This window comes from Arvicanthis niloticus, chromosome 2 (genome assembly GCF_011762505.2).
Source record: "Arvicanthis niloticus isolate mArvNil1 chromosome 2, mArvNil1.pat.X, whole genome shotgun sequence".
In the NCBI taxonomy this organism is placed as follows: Eukaryota; Metazoa; Chordata; class Mammalia; order Rodentia; family Muridae; genus Arvicanthis; species Arvicanthis niloticus.
Genome location: NC_047659.1, coordinates 63,775,380 through 63,793,040, shown reverse-complemented (window position 1 = coordinate 63,793,040; position 17,661 = coordinate 63,775,380). Strand labels below are relative to the sequence as shown.

The 17,661-nt window shown below is 37.6% G+C and overlaps 2 protein-coding genes across 7 annotated transcripts; both read right to left on the bottom strand.

Moving 5' to 3' along the window:
- Window positions 1-368: 368 nt before the first annotated feature.
- LOC117703902 (olfactory receptor 4C45-like) lies at window positions 369-4,302 on the bottom strand. 4 transcript variants are annotated; one of them, XM_076929169.1, is made up of 3 exons: window positions 4,145-4,258; window positions 2,108-2,254; window positions 369-1,996 (listed from the first exon to the last, which is right to left on the bottom strand). In XM_076929169.1, exons 1-3 carry the CDS (start codon window positions 4,179-4,181, stop codon window positions 1,296-1,298), a joined length of 885 nt encoding a protein of 294 aa, XP_076785284.1. In that variant the 5' UTR covers window positions 4,182-4,258; the 3' UTR covers window positions 369-1,295. The 4 variants fall into 4 exon arrangements, with proteins under 4 accessions (XP_076785284.1, XP_076785283.1, XP_034351664.1 ...); XM_076929168.1 differs by having other exon boundaries at window positions 369-2,254; window positions 4,227-4,302; XM_034495773.2 differs by having other exon boundaries at window positions 369-2,254; window positions 3,671-4,264.
- A 4,656-nt stretch (window positions 4,303-8,958) lies between these two features.
- On the bottom strand, window positions 8,959-12,926 carry LOC117703854 (olfactory receptor 4C45-like). 3 transcript variants are annotated; one of them, XM_076929166.1, is made up of 3 exons: window positions 12,360-12,924; window positions 10,668-10,813; window positions 8,959-10,556 (listed from the first exon to the last, which is right to left on the bottom strand). In XM_076929166.1, exons 2-3 carry the CDS (start codon window positions 10,771-10,773, stop codon window positions 9,853-9,855), a joined length of 810 nt encoding a protein of 269 aa, XP_076785281.1. In that variant the 5' UTR covers window positions 10,774-10,813; window positions 12,360-12,924; the 3' UTR covers window positions 8,959-9,852. The 3 variants fall into 3 exon arrangements, with proteins under 3 accessions (XP_076785281.1, XP_076785280.1, XP_034351591.1); XM_076929165.1 differs by having other exon boundaries at window positions 8,959-10,813; window positions 12,863-12,926; XM_034495700.2 differs by having other exon boundaries at window positions 8,959-10,813.
- Between the last annotated feature and the right edge of the window lie 4,735 nt (window positions 12,927-17,661).

Below are 17,661 nucleotides of genomic sequence, written 5' to 3'. Positions count from 1 at the left end.
GGTTAATATACACAGACGCCATTGGAGAAAACTAAGTTTTCCTTTGTAAACTGATGTCAGTAGGAGATAGCTTGTTGGATAGGATTGAGAATTTATGTTCATTTCCCCTTCTCAGTGCTGGGATTCTGTAAGGCTTGAATCTAGCCAAGGCCTATATGTGCTGCCAAAGTCTCTATGAATTAATATGTGAATCAGTCTTATTGTGTGTGGAAGATACTGTTTCCTTGGAGTCATTCATTCCCTCTGGCTCTTACAATTTTTCTATCTTTGACATAGCTCCCTGAGTCCTGAGAAGGGAAGGTTTAATGTAAACATCTTATTTAATATTGTGTTTTTCTACTTTTCCCACTCAGTCCCCTTTTCATACCTTGTTTTTTCCTTTCTTGCTTTTAGAGCTCTATACGGATTTTAACTTAACTATAGAAATATAAAATTTCAAGTTAGATTCACACATGAAAGAGAACATACATTATTTGTCACTTTGGACCTGGATTATCTTGTTCAATATAATATTTTTTAGACTCGATCACTCATATGAAAATTATTTATTTTCATTTTTTGTGTGGAATAAAATTCCATTATGTATCTTACCACATTTTCTTTATTCATTTATCAATTACTGTGTACACATTGGTAATTTTCCTTTTTTAGCTAGTATGTAGAGCACAGCAACTAACACAGATGTACAGATATCTCTGTTGTAGGTTAGTACCTTTGAGGAAATGCCCAGGAGAGTTACACCTGGGTCATATTGTTTTATTTTTAGTTTTTTGAAAAAAACTGATTTCCATAGTAGCTGCATTAGTTTACCCTTCTATCAAAGTGAATAGGGGTTCCCTTTCCCTGCATCCTCCTCAGCACTTTGTCTCACTGAAGTTGACCAAAGTAAAGATCATTATAGACTAGAAAGGGCAAGAAAGAGAAGGAACAATGTGAAGTAGGGGTAACAAATTCTAAAATATGGTTTGATAGGGGAAATACTTTCTAAGCAGACTAGGGTGACCATAGTTCACAATAAATTATTTTAGATACCATAAAAAATTGAAACAGAATTTAAAGATTTTAAATATAAAGAATTAATAAAATTTTAATGTCATACAAGCCCTTAACATTTTGATGGGGTCATATTCTACATGTATAAATTATACTGTTCCTACTGCATTAATTCAAATCATCCATGTTCTAATTCTGATGCAAAGTATAATTGACTATATCAATTTAAATCACTTAGAGAAAAATCTATATGAATTATCATTAGGTATTACTGCCTTACTATAGAAAATTACTGGCTTTATTTAACCAGTGTTTGACTTGATTTGACCTAGGAGCTTCTTCATAACATTTTTGACCTCCTCATTTCTGAGGGTATAAACTAAAGGATTCAAAAGAGGCGTCACTAGGATGTAAAACACACTCACAACTTTGTCAATGTGGAAGGAGATCACTGGTCTCACATACAAGTATGAGCAAGGTACAAAAAATAATACAACAACAATGACATGAGAGGCACAGGTAGACAGGGCTTTGCGACGCCCTTCTGAACTGTGATTCCTTAGGGAATGAAGAATGACCACATAGGAAGCAATTAGCATTGAGAAAATGAGTAAACACATTGACCCACTGTTGGCAGCGATCAGGGGCCCCAGAATGTGAGTGTCAGTACAGGCCAACTCCAGGAGTGGTATTAAATCACATATAAAGTGATTGATGGTATTGGGGCCACAGAAGGGTAATTGAGCTATATATATAGTTTGTATCATTCCATGAACAAACCCCACAATTCCAGCTGCTACCACTAAGAAAATACATACATGTCGATTCATGATGGTCATGTAGTGCAAGGGCTTGCAGATGGCCACATAGCGATCATAGGCCATGGATATCAGCAAGATGATTTCAGCTGCAGCAAAAAAATGCTCAGCAAAAAGCTGAGTCATGCAGCCATTGAAGGATATGGTGCTCTTCTCAGAGATTAGGTCATAGATCATTTTGGGTGCTATGGAAGAAGAGTAGAAACCATCTATGATGGACAAGTAGGACAGGAAGAAGTACATGGGAGTAGCCAGGGCTGGGCTGATGAAGATGGTGACTGAGATGAGCATGTTACCTGCCAGTGTGATCACATAGATCATTAAGCACACAACAAATAAGAGCTTCTGCAGATGTGGGTCTTGTGTCAAGCCCAGGAGGATGAATTCTGTGACATTGCTCATCCTTTCCATCAATTTAGTATTGTCTCTGTGGATACAGTCATCTGAAAAGAAACCATAGGGTGTCTCAGCAATGATATTTAAAGTGATACTCTGAAGTACCCTATCATCTTATTACTTCTGCTCAAGTCTGCAGACAGTAGCACATCCCATGCAGTTATAAAAACCAGATTAGACAGGTTGGATTATTCCTGATGGATTTTCACGGACTAGTGAGAGAACCTTACAAATATACAAGAAATCAAAATGTCATTATAATGGATAACATAGATAACTTTCAAATTGTCTTCTAACCAGACCCTGACATTTCATGGTGTTTCTGGAGAGCAGATATCATCAATATCAATTAGTTTGAAGTTCTGTTTGTGTATTTATGTAGACATCTTTTGATGATAATTCAGGATTGAATGAATAAATGGAGTTTACACACACTACAAAGTCAAATGTTGCTTAAATTAAATCACTTAAACATTGCAACCTACAATTCTTCATAAAATCTCCATAAAACACCCCAATGTTTCAGGAATAAATTTTTCTTGTGGTTGAACTTTGATCATAAGAATAACCATTCTTAGAATTGTGTTAATTTCTCCTCTCTAATCACATTTTACAACTAGAATTAAACTAGATATGTTGTACCTCAAATTTCTTGTTGATAATACACAAATGACAGGGTTACCTAAGATACCACACTTTTCCTTTTAGTAGAAAATTCAGTCAAATTCAGATGAACTTATAGTTTCATCATGAAGATGAAGAAATATTAACGACAGTACAATATATCCTTTAAAATGACCTAGATGTAGGTTTCCCAAATATGAATTAGAGCTGTTACTAGTGAGTGGTATTTAATCCTTTTTCTTTATCTTTTTGCCTAATATCTACACAAAATCATACCTAAAATTTTGTCAGTGTACTGCAGTTAAAAAATTCCAATAAATTGCAGCCTCTTTAATAGTGAGAAGCAGAGGAATTGTGAAGAAGCACTGGGTCTTCAATTTGGCTTAGTCCCAGAGTGACTCTACTTTGCTTATGGCTTCTATAGAAAGGGTGATGTAGTTAATCATTCTCAGTAAATTCACTCACAAATCATAACTTCAAATAGACAGTGTTAAAATCATGAGAAGGGGTCATTACCAAGAAACATCTAGAATTAAGGTATTTAGTGAGACATAGCCATAAACCAAAGTATATTTTAGAAGTGATTTCAATCATTCTAAGCAGTGCCTTATTAAGTAAAATTACAGTCAGTATTTTCTATGGATATTTTTATGCTTTTGTGTCTAAATTTATTTTCACAGAAAAACATAAAACTTTATTTCAAGCATATAACTGCAAATTCTACTTCAGTTTTTAAAACTAACAGTTTTATAAACTGAGAATAAATTCAGTGCGAATAAATTGGCTAAATCAAATCAATCTGCTTAAATTTGGGGAGAAAAGATTTAGTGGTCACCTACTGGGTTGTAGTTGGTTGTAGATTTCTTTGTTGATTGATCGCAGTTATTTTTTCTTCCCCTCTGAGAATATCCATTATAGTATTCAGCCGACTCTACAGGCTAACACTGGAGTTATTATTTTTCTAAACAATTCTCTAATTTAGGCATTTTTAGTTTTTATTTTTGGTTATATTGCCAGCATTTATTCCAAAAATAAAATATTCCAATTAAAAACATTGATTTTCTATGATTGAATTCCTATACCACATTAATAGATAATAACACAGAGAATAAAGCCTAATTACTCAAATCAGAAAACATTAGTATATTCAACTATAGTATGTATAAGAGATAAAATTAAATTGGTTAGATTTCCCCCTTTATGCTTTGGGCATTTTTCTTTCCTTCCTAAGAGTCTGTGAACAATGTGGAAATAGGATTTCTATTATCCCTCATTTCAAGCTCCTCTCTAACTCCTTCTCCTTAGAAACCTACAAGCATTAAGAATAGTTTCTCTTAGACAAATCTTCATTATCTTGATTCATGCTATGCTTCAGGCATTGATTGATGCACTAACCCTTTATTTGGATTCTTTTGTTTCTTCCTAATGCTAGAGAAATATTCAAATAGATTTTCACAGTCTGGAAGGTCTGGTCGTGTTTTAGCTTTGCAGATACCCAGAGGATTGCTAATCATCTCTTTTGGAACCTTTGCCAAGGCCCTCTTGTTACTCCCACTTGGTATGTACAATCATTAGCAGTGGCTAGTTTTAGAAATGAAGTTTCATTGTGGATTGAATTCAGATTCATGTACCTCCTAGCCAAGAATTTTACCCATCTATCTCAAAAATATTAACCCCCAAATTCTCATGTTTAAAGAAAATTCAGGGACAAAAAGTGGAGCAGGGACTGAAGGAGAGGTCATCCAGAGACTGCCCCATCTGAGGATCCATCCCATCTGCAGACAACAAACCCAGACATTATTGCTGATGCCAGGATGAGTTGCTTGCTGACAGGAGCTTAGTGTAGCTGTCTCCTGAGAGGATCTTTCAGAGCATGACCAATACAGATGGGGATGGTCAAAGTCAACCATCAGACTGAGTACAAGGACCCCAATGGAGGAGTTAGGGGAAGGACTGAAGGAGCTGAAGGGGTTTGCAACCAGAGAGGAAGAACAACAATATCAACCAACCATACATCCCAGAGCTCTCAGGAACTAAACCACCAACCAAAGAGTACACATGGAGGGATCCATGGCTGGAGCTGGATATGTAGCAGAGGATTGCCTATCTGTTAACAATGGAAAGGGATGTCCTTGGTCTTGTGGAGCCTCGATGACCCAGCATAGGGGAATTCTAGGGCTGTAAGGTGGAAGTGGGTGGGAGAGCACCCTCATAGAAGCAGGAGGAAAGGGGGATAGTATAGGGGAAACTGGGAAGGGCAATAACAGTTGAAATGTAAATAAGTAAAATAACCAGTAAAAAAGAATTTTTCCATTGAACATCATATACAGACCTTCTTTATATATTAAAGTGAGTGGGATGTAAAAATAGCATGTCCTCTGAGAGGCTCCACTCAACAGCTGACTCTGACAAATACAGACACCCACAGCCAAAGTGTGGATTGAACTTGGACTCTTATGGAAGTATAGAAGGAAGGATTGTGGGTCCCCAAAGGGACAGGAACATCACAGGAAGACCAACAGAATCAGCTAACCTGGACTCTTGAGGTTCTTAGAGTCTGAACCATCAACCAAGGAACATGTACAGGCTGGACCTAGGCCTCCTCACACATATGTAGCTGACGTGTAGCTTGGTCTTCATGTGGGTCCTGATCAACTAGAAAGTGAGTGGGATGTAAAGTGAATAAATAAAATAAATAAATAAAAATTAAACTAAAAAATTATGAAAGAATCAATAATTGAAGCCAACTAGTCAGGGATTTTCTTTCTTGATGACCTGCTTCAGTCTCAAAAAGGAATTGAATTTAAGCACATGCTCCTACATAAATGAGTTAAAGTCAACACTCTAAGCCAAATAGGGAATATATATATATATATATATATATATATATATATATATATATATATATATATTGCTGTGTCATCTTATCTCTGACATTGATTAGCACTGTGAATGCATGCCAGCTGCTTCACTCTGTACCTGATTGGTCAGTAAAGAGTAGAATTACATGTTTTTAAAATAGCAAGACATAAATTATTTACACTAATGTAGTGCAGTAGTTGAAAGATTGTGAAAGTTGCTAACTCTAAACAAGCTTTAGGGATGTTACTGGAGGGTAACGGATACTGGGGCTGTCATTCATAATAGAATGTTCGTAGCACACAACTACTGTCCTACAGTAGCCATGACTGCAAGAGGCGTCTTGGTTTTGATTTGTTTTACGTAGTGCTTTGTCTATATTGAATTCAGGTTCCATATTAAATATTAGCCACATAAAATGAGTTTTGAAAAATTCCTTTGCCTCAATTTTGTAGAAGACTTTAAGAAGTGCTTTATGTAAGTCTTTTTGTAATATTTTGAGAACATGAGAATATCATCCTGAGTGAGATAACCTCATCCCCAAAGGACATTCACGGTATGTACTCACAAGTGGATATTAGCCATAAAATACAGGTACCATGAAACACTCCAGAGATCCAAAGAAGGTAAACAGGGAGGAAGGTGGAAGCGAGGAAGCATGACTCTCACTTAGAAGGGGGAATAAAATAATCATGAGAGGAGATGGAGGAAGAGAACTGGGAGGGAGGGGGTATTTTATCAATCAAGGCTATTTTCTTTACTCAAGGCTATTTTCTTTACTCAAGTCAATTTCCTCAGTGCTTTAAACAAGTTTTACTTTTATTTAGTTTTTAAGTGTTTCGATGTGTGTGTGTGTGTGTGTGTGTGTGTGTGTGTGCATGTCACTGTTTGTTGACTTAAAAATTTTCCCACATTACTTTATGAGACAAGGTCTCTCACTGATCCTTGAGTTCACTGCTTAAATAGAGTGTTACCTCATAAGCCCTGGAATCTACCTGACTCCTTTTCCAACATTGCTGTTACACATGCTTTCTGCCATGCTTGGTTTTTATGAGAATTGAGGATCCAAACTCAGGTTCTCATGGCTGGCACTTTGCACAGAAAGCCATCTCCCCAGCCTGAATTATTTTAAACATATAATTTCATACTTGAAGACATAACATAAAAGAACCTCTGAAAGAAATTGGTTTTGTGTGTGTGTGTGGAGGGGGCTTAGAAATGCTCTCTCTCTCTCTCTCTCTCTCTCTCTCTCTCTCTCCTTCTCTCTGTGTGTTAAGTGAAAAGCTTTCAACTGTATTAGTAGATTTAATATATTTGATAACCTCTCTAACTTAGGAAGATAGAAATCATATTTGGTGCGCATTTTCTTAGAGATGTTCAATCTTCTATACTAATTTCATATGTACTTGTCTCTGTTTCTTTTAAAATATAACTACATTTAAAATACAGCCTGAAGGGTTGAGAATGAAAAGTACCAAATATTTTAGTGTTGATCTATTTCACACCTACAACAATAGAACCATGTGAATTCTTGTTTCTTTTCTCTGTATAAGTATTTTTCTAAAAAAAATATTAAAGTTTATGTTTATGAATGCCTTGGTATAATGATGAGTATTGTTTAAGTGGGTTTAGATTATACTCATTTTTCTTATTTTATAGAAAATAAGTATTGTTGGGCTTCTAAAACGTTGTGGGCTGTTGCTGTTTCTTCTGAGTCTTAATGTCAGTCCAGTCCATTATATGTACTCCTAATGTGAATTGATATTTCTGCTAGTGAAGGAAGAATGAGCTAATAAAATGTGGTATGATTCAGTGTAGCTGGTCTTTGCCACTTTTTCTGTTTTTCTTTTTCCCATACTTTACCCCACATCCACTTCCACCCTCAGTGTACTCCCCTAATACTAGTTAGGAGAGAAATAAGGACTGTGGAGAGTGAGGAGTTAGGACAAATTCCTGAATCTAATTTCTTTCCTGTTGTTTCTTCTTTGACCATTGCTACTAACAACCACAAACAATCTCCCTAACTGACCAAGAACCACTGACTGCCTATTGGGGTTCTAGCATATTTGTACCCTCTGCAAAGTTCCCAGAATTCCAAATATCACACAATTGCTGAAATTATCTGTAGCTGGCAAAGCCAAACTTCTGCCAGAGCATGAGGCAAATCATGCTCAGCCGCTGTGGACAGCCCAAAGCAGCCCCACAGCCCTACATCTGGGACTTAAATGACAGCACGTTCTCATAATATTTCTTTTGTCTTTTTAAAGAAACCTAACTTCCAAACTTGTCTCTAGACTTCAGCAACCATATTGCTGTGTTTTCATAGGCATGATATCCCTGCCATGGTTAGTAATCATTACTTCACAGCAGGCATTCTAAACTCTTGCCCTTACAATGATCCTGTCCCTCTTCTGCAGTGTTCCCTGAGCCTTAGAGACTGCACTTAAGATGTAGTATTTGGCAGGTAATCCATGACCACTTATTCTCTGCATTTCGACTAGTTGTAGATCTCTGTAGTAGTTTCCATCTGCTGCAAAAAGAAATTTCTTTGATGGGAAGTAAGAGTTATACTTATCTGTGGGGATAAAGAAAATTATCAGGAAGAACGTTAGAAACTATATTGATTTAACATAATGAGGACACCAGTTGACACAACAATATTAACTGGGGAAATTTCTCAAGACTGCATACACATCCCTAGATGAAGAACTATAGGCAACCAATAGTTCCCGAGAAAGAATTAGTCTTTTTTAGGGATGAATTTCCTAATAGATTATCTAATAAGTAATAGTAGTCATCTCTAAACACATGTTCTTATGAGTAACACTTATGAGTGCGTGTGCACACGCGCGCACGCGCACGCGCACACACACACACACACACATTATAGAAAAAAATATATGTAGTTGGATGGAGAATAGAAAGAGGTGGAGTTAATAAAAATACAGCATTCAAGTAAGAAAGTCTCAAAATAATAAAAACTATGATGTGTGTACTGATAGTATGATATTCAGTTATAAAAAAGAATAGTTTGTAGCACCCTGCATGGAACTGGAGGGACATAAGGAAACTACCAGGGGCAGCAATGCAAATGTTGCATGCTGTCACTAAAATGTAAAAGCCAAGAAGCTTTATTTTATTGAAGCTGAGAGTAGAACAGTGGTCATAGAGGCTGGGGGCGGGGACTGGAAAGAGGAGAATGTTATGAGGTTGGAGAACAGGAATTAAAATAGAGATGCCTCGGAAGAATACATACTAAACACGGGGATGGACATGCTTAACAACAATTTATTATGTATTTATAAGGAACTAGAAAAAAGTTTAAAGGCTTTAAAAAGAAACAATAAACATCTAATGGGATACTGTTGCTGGAAATATTTAATCCCAATTAGTGGCTTCCTCCCCACCTTTGATTATGAAATTCAAGATAAAAGACACATGTGACCTTTAATTTATAATAAACCTTTATCAGCACTAAAGCTGGGCAGTATGTACCCTCTATGATATTAGAATCTACTATCCTATCGATAACCCTGAGTTATTACTTACTATTCTATCTTACTTACTTATTACTTACTGTTCTATCTGGGCTGCTCTTAACTCCATCTGGCCGAGCCTTACCATGATTTTGAGATTCTTACCATATGGCATCTTCTCCTCTCTCCAACTCTTCAGTTTCCTCAATCTTGAGTGGTCACTCAGACCCCATGCCCAGAAACTCCAAACCCTGCCTATGTCTCTTCTGCCTAGCTATTGATTGTTGGCATTTTTATTTAACCATTATTTTTAAACTAAGGACCATTGTACATGCAGATTCACTCATTCCTGGGAGAAACTAGACCTTGGGGGCCAGTACTTATCATTATGATACATATCAAAAGATCAAACCTCAACAGGATAGAAACATTTTTCACCATGATTTGATCATATCTTCATGGATTCACAATGTACTCTATTTAAACATATAATTGTTATTCAATGAAAATGTAATACTGATAAGATATAATTCATTATTAACATCGTCATTACCACCACCACCTCTATCAACACTGCCACCACAACCGAAACCACCACCATCACCATCATTATTTTAACTATTAAGGAGAACAAATGTCCATGGAATAGCATTAGGCATTGTTTCTAGAGATACAAATCACCTGGTTTACATATCACCAGCTTTCCCCATTTGACCCCAGAGCTTCTTCATCACCCTTTTGACCTCTTCATTTCTGAGGGTATAGATTAAGGGGTTCAACATAGGTGTCACTAGGGTACAAAATACAGTTACAGCTTTGTCAGTGGGGAAGGAGGTCATGGGCCTTAGGTACAGGTAAGAACAAGGTAGAAAGAATAAGACAACAACAGTGACATGAGAGGCACAGGTAGACAGGGCTTTGCGACGCCCTTCTGAACTGTGATTCCTTAGGGAGTGCAGGATGACCACATAGGAAGCAACCAGCATTGAGAAAATGAGCAAACACAGTGACCCACTGTTGGCAGCGATCAGGGGCCCCAGAGTGTGAGTGTCAGTGCAGGCCAACTCCAGGAGTGGTATTAAATCACACATAAAGTGATCAATGATATTTGGGCCACAGAAGGGTAACTGAGCCATGAACAAAATCTGTATCCCTCCATGGATGAATCCTAAGATTACAGCAGCCCCCACCAGGAATACACACACAGGTCGGCTCATGATGGTCATGTAGTGCAAGGGCTTGCAGATGGCCACATAGCGATCATAGGCCATGGATATCAGCAAGATGATTTCAGCTGCAGCAAAAAAATGCTCAGCAAAAAGCTGAGTCATGCAGCCATTGAAGGATATGGTGCTCTTCTCAGAGATTAGGTCATAGATCATTCTGGGTGCTATGGAAGAAGAGTAGAAACCATCTATGATGGACAAGTAGGACAGGAAGAAGTACATGGGAGTAGCCAGGGCTGGGCTGATGAAGATGGTGACTGAGATGAGCATGTTACCTGCCAGTGTGATCACATAGATCATTAAGCACACAACAAATAAGAGCTTCTGCAGATGTGGGTCTTGTGTCAAGCCCAGGAGGATGAATTCTGTGACATTGCTCATCCTTTCCCTTGATTTAGTTCAGGCTCTGTCATATGGTCATCTGAAAAATACAAAAAAGTATACCCATGTGTTATTTTAAACTCTAAGCTAAAATACTTTGTCATCTCATTGTTGGCATGGCTGAAACAACAACAACAACAAAAATGTAAATTTTCACTTCTTCAGTTAAGATCACTGTGCAGGTAATTTTGAAGATGAGAAGTAGGTTGGTATACTACTAATACTTTATTGTAATACTTCAACAAACCAAAGTCTTTATGTTCATTGACTGATGGTTAACTGCCAATTTATTTTAAATCAAATTCATTGAATAATCCCAAACAGGGCTTTCCTTTACTGTTGTGTTTTGTTCTTACAGGAGAAATTTCATCAATCTCAATTTATTTGAAATTACAGTTGTGCATGATTGTGAAAGTTGAAGGCCTATGAACTCAGTGTGTATGATTGTAAATGGGACAGTAAAGAACTAAAGCCTGGAGCCTGTGTTATATATGTATCATTCCTCTGTATCTTATGATACACATGAACTCAGGGACAGAGACAGAATTACAGTGTTATTCTGGATAACAAAAGAACATTTGTTTTTACAGCTCATTGTGTGTAATTAATTCTAGAACAGCAGGTGTTGTGCTAGACTTCTCACGGTTCCTTCTTTCATGATCCTTTCATTTCTTTGTATTGTTGGATGCATACATGCAAAGGCTACAAAGTGACTCTAGTTCTCACAGAATTTTATAATTTTTTTCTAAATGTTCAACTATTTCTTCATTTAGGATCGTGTTCAAGGTTGGGTAAAATTCTCCTGTTTTGAACTGTCTGTAAATGAAGCTACATGAGGAGAGGGCACCTAAAATAATATACTTTCTGTTTTTGGTATACATTCAATCAAAATAGACAACTGGTAGAAATGTTGATTGGTGCTATAAGGAATTTTTTTCTCTCAGTTTGTGTAATCATGACTTTCACTGGCATGTCAGTGGTCTTACAAAGGAGGAGAGAATTTATTCTTTCTCTTTCCATTTTTGCGTCTTTCCACAACATCTGCCAAAAAAACAAAACAACAAAACAAAACAAAACAAGCCACATAATTTCTTTCCCATAATATCCAAATTTGAGGTAGAGATGTCAGCATCAAGACCCCTCAATTACAATAAACGTGAAGAAAAATGTATTTGGATTTTAGAGTGGTTTATTACCTGAGAATTTTCCTCCTATTCATGGGTCTTCAATATGAGGACTAAGTGATTAATCATTTTCAGTGTATTTATTACTTAAAGCTCTAATTTTAAAGTAGCAGCATGGAAATGGGAAAGGGTGAAAACTTTCAAATTGTTACAATTTGAATCTCTGCATTTAGTGAGACTACTGACCACAGCACTTTTACAGTGATTTCAGTCATTTGAGATAAAACCTGACTTGTATTTCCCACAGATTATTTAATGCTATTGTGTTTCACTCATTTATTGTTATAGCAAATCACTTTGAGTGTACTATAAGATTATAAAGTCTGCTTTAGTGAGAACAAATTGTCAAAATCAATGGAATCTGTTTAAAAATTGTAAAGAAACAATGTAGTTTTCACCAACCTGGGCATAGTTGAGTGCAGAGATGTCTGTTTGTAGATTTAATGCAGTCATTGTTTCTTTCCCTCTGGACACAGCACTGCTTTCAGTAGACTCTGTGAGCTGATGTCTCTCTAGAGTGGATGTTTTCTTTCTTTCTTTGTTTTTTCTTATTCTCATTGTCACAGCTTACTCTGAAAGGAGCTATGTTAGCCAGTAAAGTTTGATTGTTCTTGGGCTTAGTTCCTATGCACGTTGATATATATTTATAGCCGTATGTATTTCCATATATGTGGAAATAATATACTTAATATTAAAAGCCCAAAATAAAGCCAAAATCTCAAAGAAAGCATTTGTGTATTCCACTAAGAGATGTGTATGTGAATAGAATAACCTGATTGGACCTGGTTTTCTGTACCTCTTTGGACACTTGTTTTGGTTCTTATTAGCCCACGAATATTATGCAAAGAAAATATCTTTCAGTCCTAATTCAAGTTTTCCTTTAATTTAATTCTGTAGAAACTCACCAAGTTCAAGTAGTGTCTCTTAAAGAAATATTTTTACTATATCTCTAATAATTGGCTGACAAACTCCCTGGAATTTATTCTCCCTTGATTCCAAAGAGTTGTTTAAAAAGGTTTTCAGGTATAGGATCTGGTAATGCTTTGACCTCTCAAGTACCCAAAGGACTAATAATTGTTTCTGATGAAATCTTTGCCAAGACAGTAGTCAAGATCTTCTGCTTATTCTCACTTGGTATCTACAAACAACATTAACAGTGGCTAATTTTAGAAATGCAGTTGGGTCGATATTAAATAAGTATCTACATTACTAGTATTATCTTTCTAAAAGATAAGACCTGAGTGACAACAACTTCTCCCTCTCTCCTCCTCCTCCTCCTCCTCCTCCTCCTCCTCCTCTTCCTCCTCCTCCTTCTTGCTATATTGTGCTATTTAAATAATGTCTTGATTTTATTGCTGCAGATTACTTGGGTTTGGGTATTAGGCATATACATTTTCAGTGTGACAATTCATTAATAATAATAATTAATATTAATTAATATTTATTATTATTCTTTAATCTTTTTTTACAGTCCAATCGTTATCTCCCTCTCAGCCCACCCTCTGACTGCTCCTCATCCCATACCTCCTCCTCCATTTCCAAGAGGATGTCCTCATCATTCAAGCCCACTCCACCAGACCTCCCCACACCCTGGGGCCTCAAGTCTTTTGAGGGTTAGGTGCTTCTTCTCTCACTGAGGCCAGACCAGGCAGTCCTCTGCTGAATATGTGTCAGGGGCCTTATATCAGCTGGTGTATTCTGTTGCGTCTTACACTTTCAGCTGTTTGTTGGGCCTATCGGAGGGCAGCCATGCTAGGCTCCTGTCTGCAAGCACACCATAGCATCTGTAATAGTGTCAGGCCTTGGAGCCTCCGCTTGAGCTGGATCCCAATTTGGGCCAGACACTGGACCTCCTTTCCCTCAATCTCTTCTCCATTTTCGTCCCTGCAGTTCTTACAGACAGGAACAATTCTAGGTCAGAGTTTTGACTGTGGGATGACAACCCCATCCCTCCACTTGATGCCCTGTCTCTCTACAGTTGCCTGTTTCCATTCTTTCTGCTTATTCTCAGAGCTTCAATCCTGTTCCCCCCTCTCAATACCTGATCATGTTCCCCATTTCCTCTCCCTTTCCCCTCTCTCACCCAGGTTCCTCTTGCCCCTCCCTGTGATTTCTTTCTTTTCTCTTCTAAGTGGGACTAAGGCATCCTCACTTGGGCCCTTCTGCTTGTTAACCTTCTCGAGAGTTCTGTGGATTGTATCCTAGGTATTCTGTACATTTTTTTTTGCTAATATCCATTTATTAGTGAGTTCATACCATGCATGTCCTTTTTGGTCTGAGTTCCCTCATTCAGGATGATATTTTCTAGTTTCATCCATTTGCCTGCAAAACTCATGATGTCCTCATTCTTAATAGCTGAGTAGTATTCCATTGTGTAAATGAACCACATCTTTTTTATTAATACTTTGGTTGAGGGACATCTAGGTTATTGCCAGTTTCTGGGTATGGTTGAGAATCTTTTGAGTATATGTCCAGGAATGTTATAGCCTTGATGTAGAATTATTCCCAGTTTTCTGAGAAGCCATCAAATTGATTTCAAAAATGGCTGTATCAGTTTGTACTTCCACCAGCAATGGAGAAGTTGTTTTTTTTTTTTTTTTTTTTTTTTTTTTTTTTTTTTTTTTTTTTTTTGGCTAGGTTTCCATTGCAATGAAGAGACAGACACCATGGCCAAGGCAACTATTATACAGGACATTTAATTAGGACTGGCATACAGGTTCAGATGTTCAGTCCATTATCAACAAGGCAGGAAGCATGGCAGTGTCCAGACTGGTATGGCTCAGGAGGAGCTGAGAGTGCTATATCTTGATCTGAAGGCTGTCAGGAGAAGACTGGCTCCTGCAGGGCTAGGAGGAGGGTCTCAAATCCCACTCCTACAGTGACACAATTTACAATTTCTCCAACAAAGCCACATCTACTCCAAAAAGACCACACTTCCTAATCATGTCACTCACTGGCCCAAGCATATTCAAACCACCACATTTCCTTCCCTGGTTGCCATTGACTTGTTCAAACATAGGATTCTATGGGGGCTATACCTAAACACAGTATAATGCAAAATACATTTAGTCCAACTTTGAAAGTTCTGAAGACTATAACAGTTTCAGTACTGTTAAAAGTCCAAAGTTAATCCCCTATAAAGTCAAAATCAAAAAGCAGATCACATACCCCCAACATCGCAGGATATATTACCATTCCAGAATATCATAGTGAGGAAGCACTGGACCAAAACAAGACCAAAAACCACCTGGGAAAACTTCAAACTTTGCATCTCCATATCTGATATCAAAGTGCTTATCAGGTCTCCAACTCCTTTCTACTTTAATGAGTGCAACACATTTCTTTCTCTTGGGCTGGTTCCACTTCCTGTTAGCTGCTTTCCTCAGCAGATAGCCCACAGCTCTGGCATCTCAAACATTTGGGGTCTCCAAGGCAACTTCAATGTTACAGCTTTTGTTCCAATGTCTGGGATCCACATGTGATCTTCTGTGCTTCTCCAAAGGCCTTGGGTCGCTTCTCCAGCTCTGCCCTCCATAGCATTCTAGGCTCTGGTTGACTCGACTCCACTGCTGCTATTGTTTTTGGTGATCATCCAATGGGTACTGGCATCTGCAATATGCTGGGGATCTTCTGCTGCAACTAGGCCTCACCAATAGCCTCTTATAGGCTTTCTTCATATTATTAAGCCTCAACTTCTTTTCATGGCCCCTTCAGTCCTAGGCCTTCAACTGCAACTGAGGCTATACTATCACCAATGGCCTTCCCTGGCCTCTCACAGTGACAAACCTCATCTCTTCTCCATGACCCCTTCTTACCTTCAAAACCAGTACCACCTGGATGATTCTTATACATTATCAAGTCCAGCTGCAATACGAGGTACAACCTTGGCTATCTCTGGAATACAGCTTTTTTGTGTTCCCAGAAAGCACTTCTCAGAAGATTTCGCCTCACTGAGTCTGGTCTCTTCTTAATCACCACTAATTTTTTAGCTCTAGCTAACCAACATCAATTGTCCCAGTAGTGCCTTATATTCTTAACTCTAAAGCCAGAGTCACATGGCTGAAGCTGCCAAGTTCTGCTGCTTGCTGGGGCTGTAAAATTCCCCCTTGTTCTATTACATTATTACCAGCTTTCTGGTTTACAACTCCTTCACTGCCTAAGCTTGGCTGTCATGGAACTTGTTCTGTAGACCTTGAACTCAAGAGATCTGCATGGCTGTGTCTCCTGAATGTTGAGATTAAAGGAGTGGCCCACCACACCTGGACCTAAGATTGTCATGGTGATTATGTTTTAAGATCTAGATCAAAAGCTTGTGTCATCTCATGTCAGTTTGACATACAATGATATCTCCTTATGTCCAAATAAAAATAATAACCAGGTTATAATAATATAACTATCCATTGTTCAACTACAAATACAAACAAAAGCTTAACTGGGTAGAATCTTGCCCTTCAGTCACCACTCTCTTAATCTGTTTATCTCTTTACTTCCATTATCCATACATTTTGTAAGTTTTCTTTTCTTTTTTTTTTTTTAGATTTATGCATTTATTTTATGTAGGTGAGTACACTGTTGCTGTCTTCAGACACACCAGAAGAGGGCATCAGATCTCATTACAGATGGTTGTGAGTTACTATGTGGTTGCTGGGAATTGAACTCAGGACCTCTGGAAGAGCAGATGGTGCTCTTAACCACTGAGCCATCTCTCCAGCCCTTCTTCTTTTTTATTTTTAAAATTGTTTTACATTTAATATTTACATTTCAGATGTCATCTCCTTTCCCTTATTCCTCCTGAAACCCCCCATCCCATACCCCCTTTTCCTTTTTGCTTATATACCATTTTAACTGCATGCAAGTGTTAAGGTCAGTTCTACGTTGAGGATGCAGCAATACAATAGATGCAAATAGTCAAGGAACAAGCAAGACAATAAACAATAAACAAAGCCCCCAAAGCTCTCCACATCTGCCCATTTTTAATTTCATAAACAAGCAATTGGAGAAGTAGTGGTGCTAGCAATTAATGTAATTAAAGCTCTTATAATCAGCAATAATCAAGCCCATTGCCCTCCTGCTTCTGCTTAAAGCCTGACTCACTTCTTCCAGTAGTTGCAAGCTTTTTTCAGAATACTGAGGTTTTGTAATACGCAGGGCAATAAAACAAAAGCTGATAGACCTCTATCACAGACATTTGAGGTTTCAACACACTAACACAATTAGAAAGTGCACAATCAATGCAACTTACATTAAATTCTGTAGAAGAAACAAAAGTAATTTTAACTTGACAATTAAAAGAGCCTTAACACATGTACTAACACCTGTTTGAAATCCAGATCCTGTCCCAACTTTATCTCTTGCTAACATAGCATCATAGAGAATTGCAATTAACTTCCAAATATGTCTCTGAAAATGTCCAGAACCAGACTTCCAAATGAATACTGTTATTTCCAATTTTGGATTGATTTCTAGACCAGTCCATGGTTGAGTCTGAATAATTGGTCACATTTAAAAAAACAAGAATCATTTTAACTTCTCTTTATGATTCTCTGTTTCACAAGGTCTAAAAACTCTAGACAAGGCAGCTCGTCCCATCTGGAATATAGGTAAGCATAGGTAGATTGGGAACATATGTCCAATACAGCCTCCTAGTCACCATTGTCAGGGCACTCAGCAAGCTCACAGGTCAGCATCATTCTTTGACCTGGCA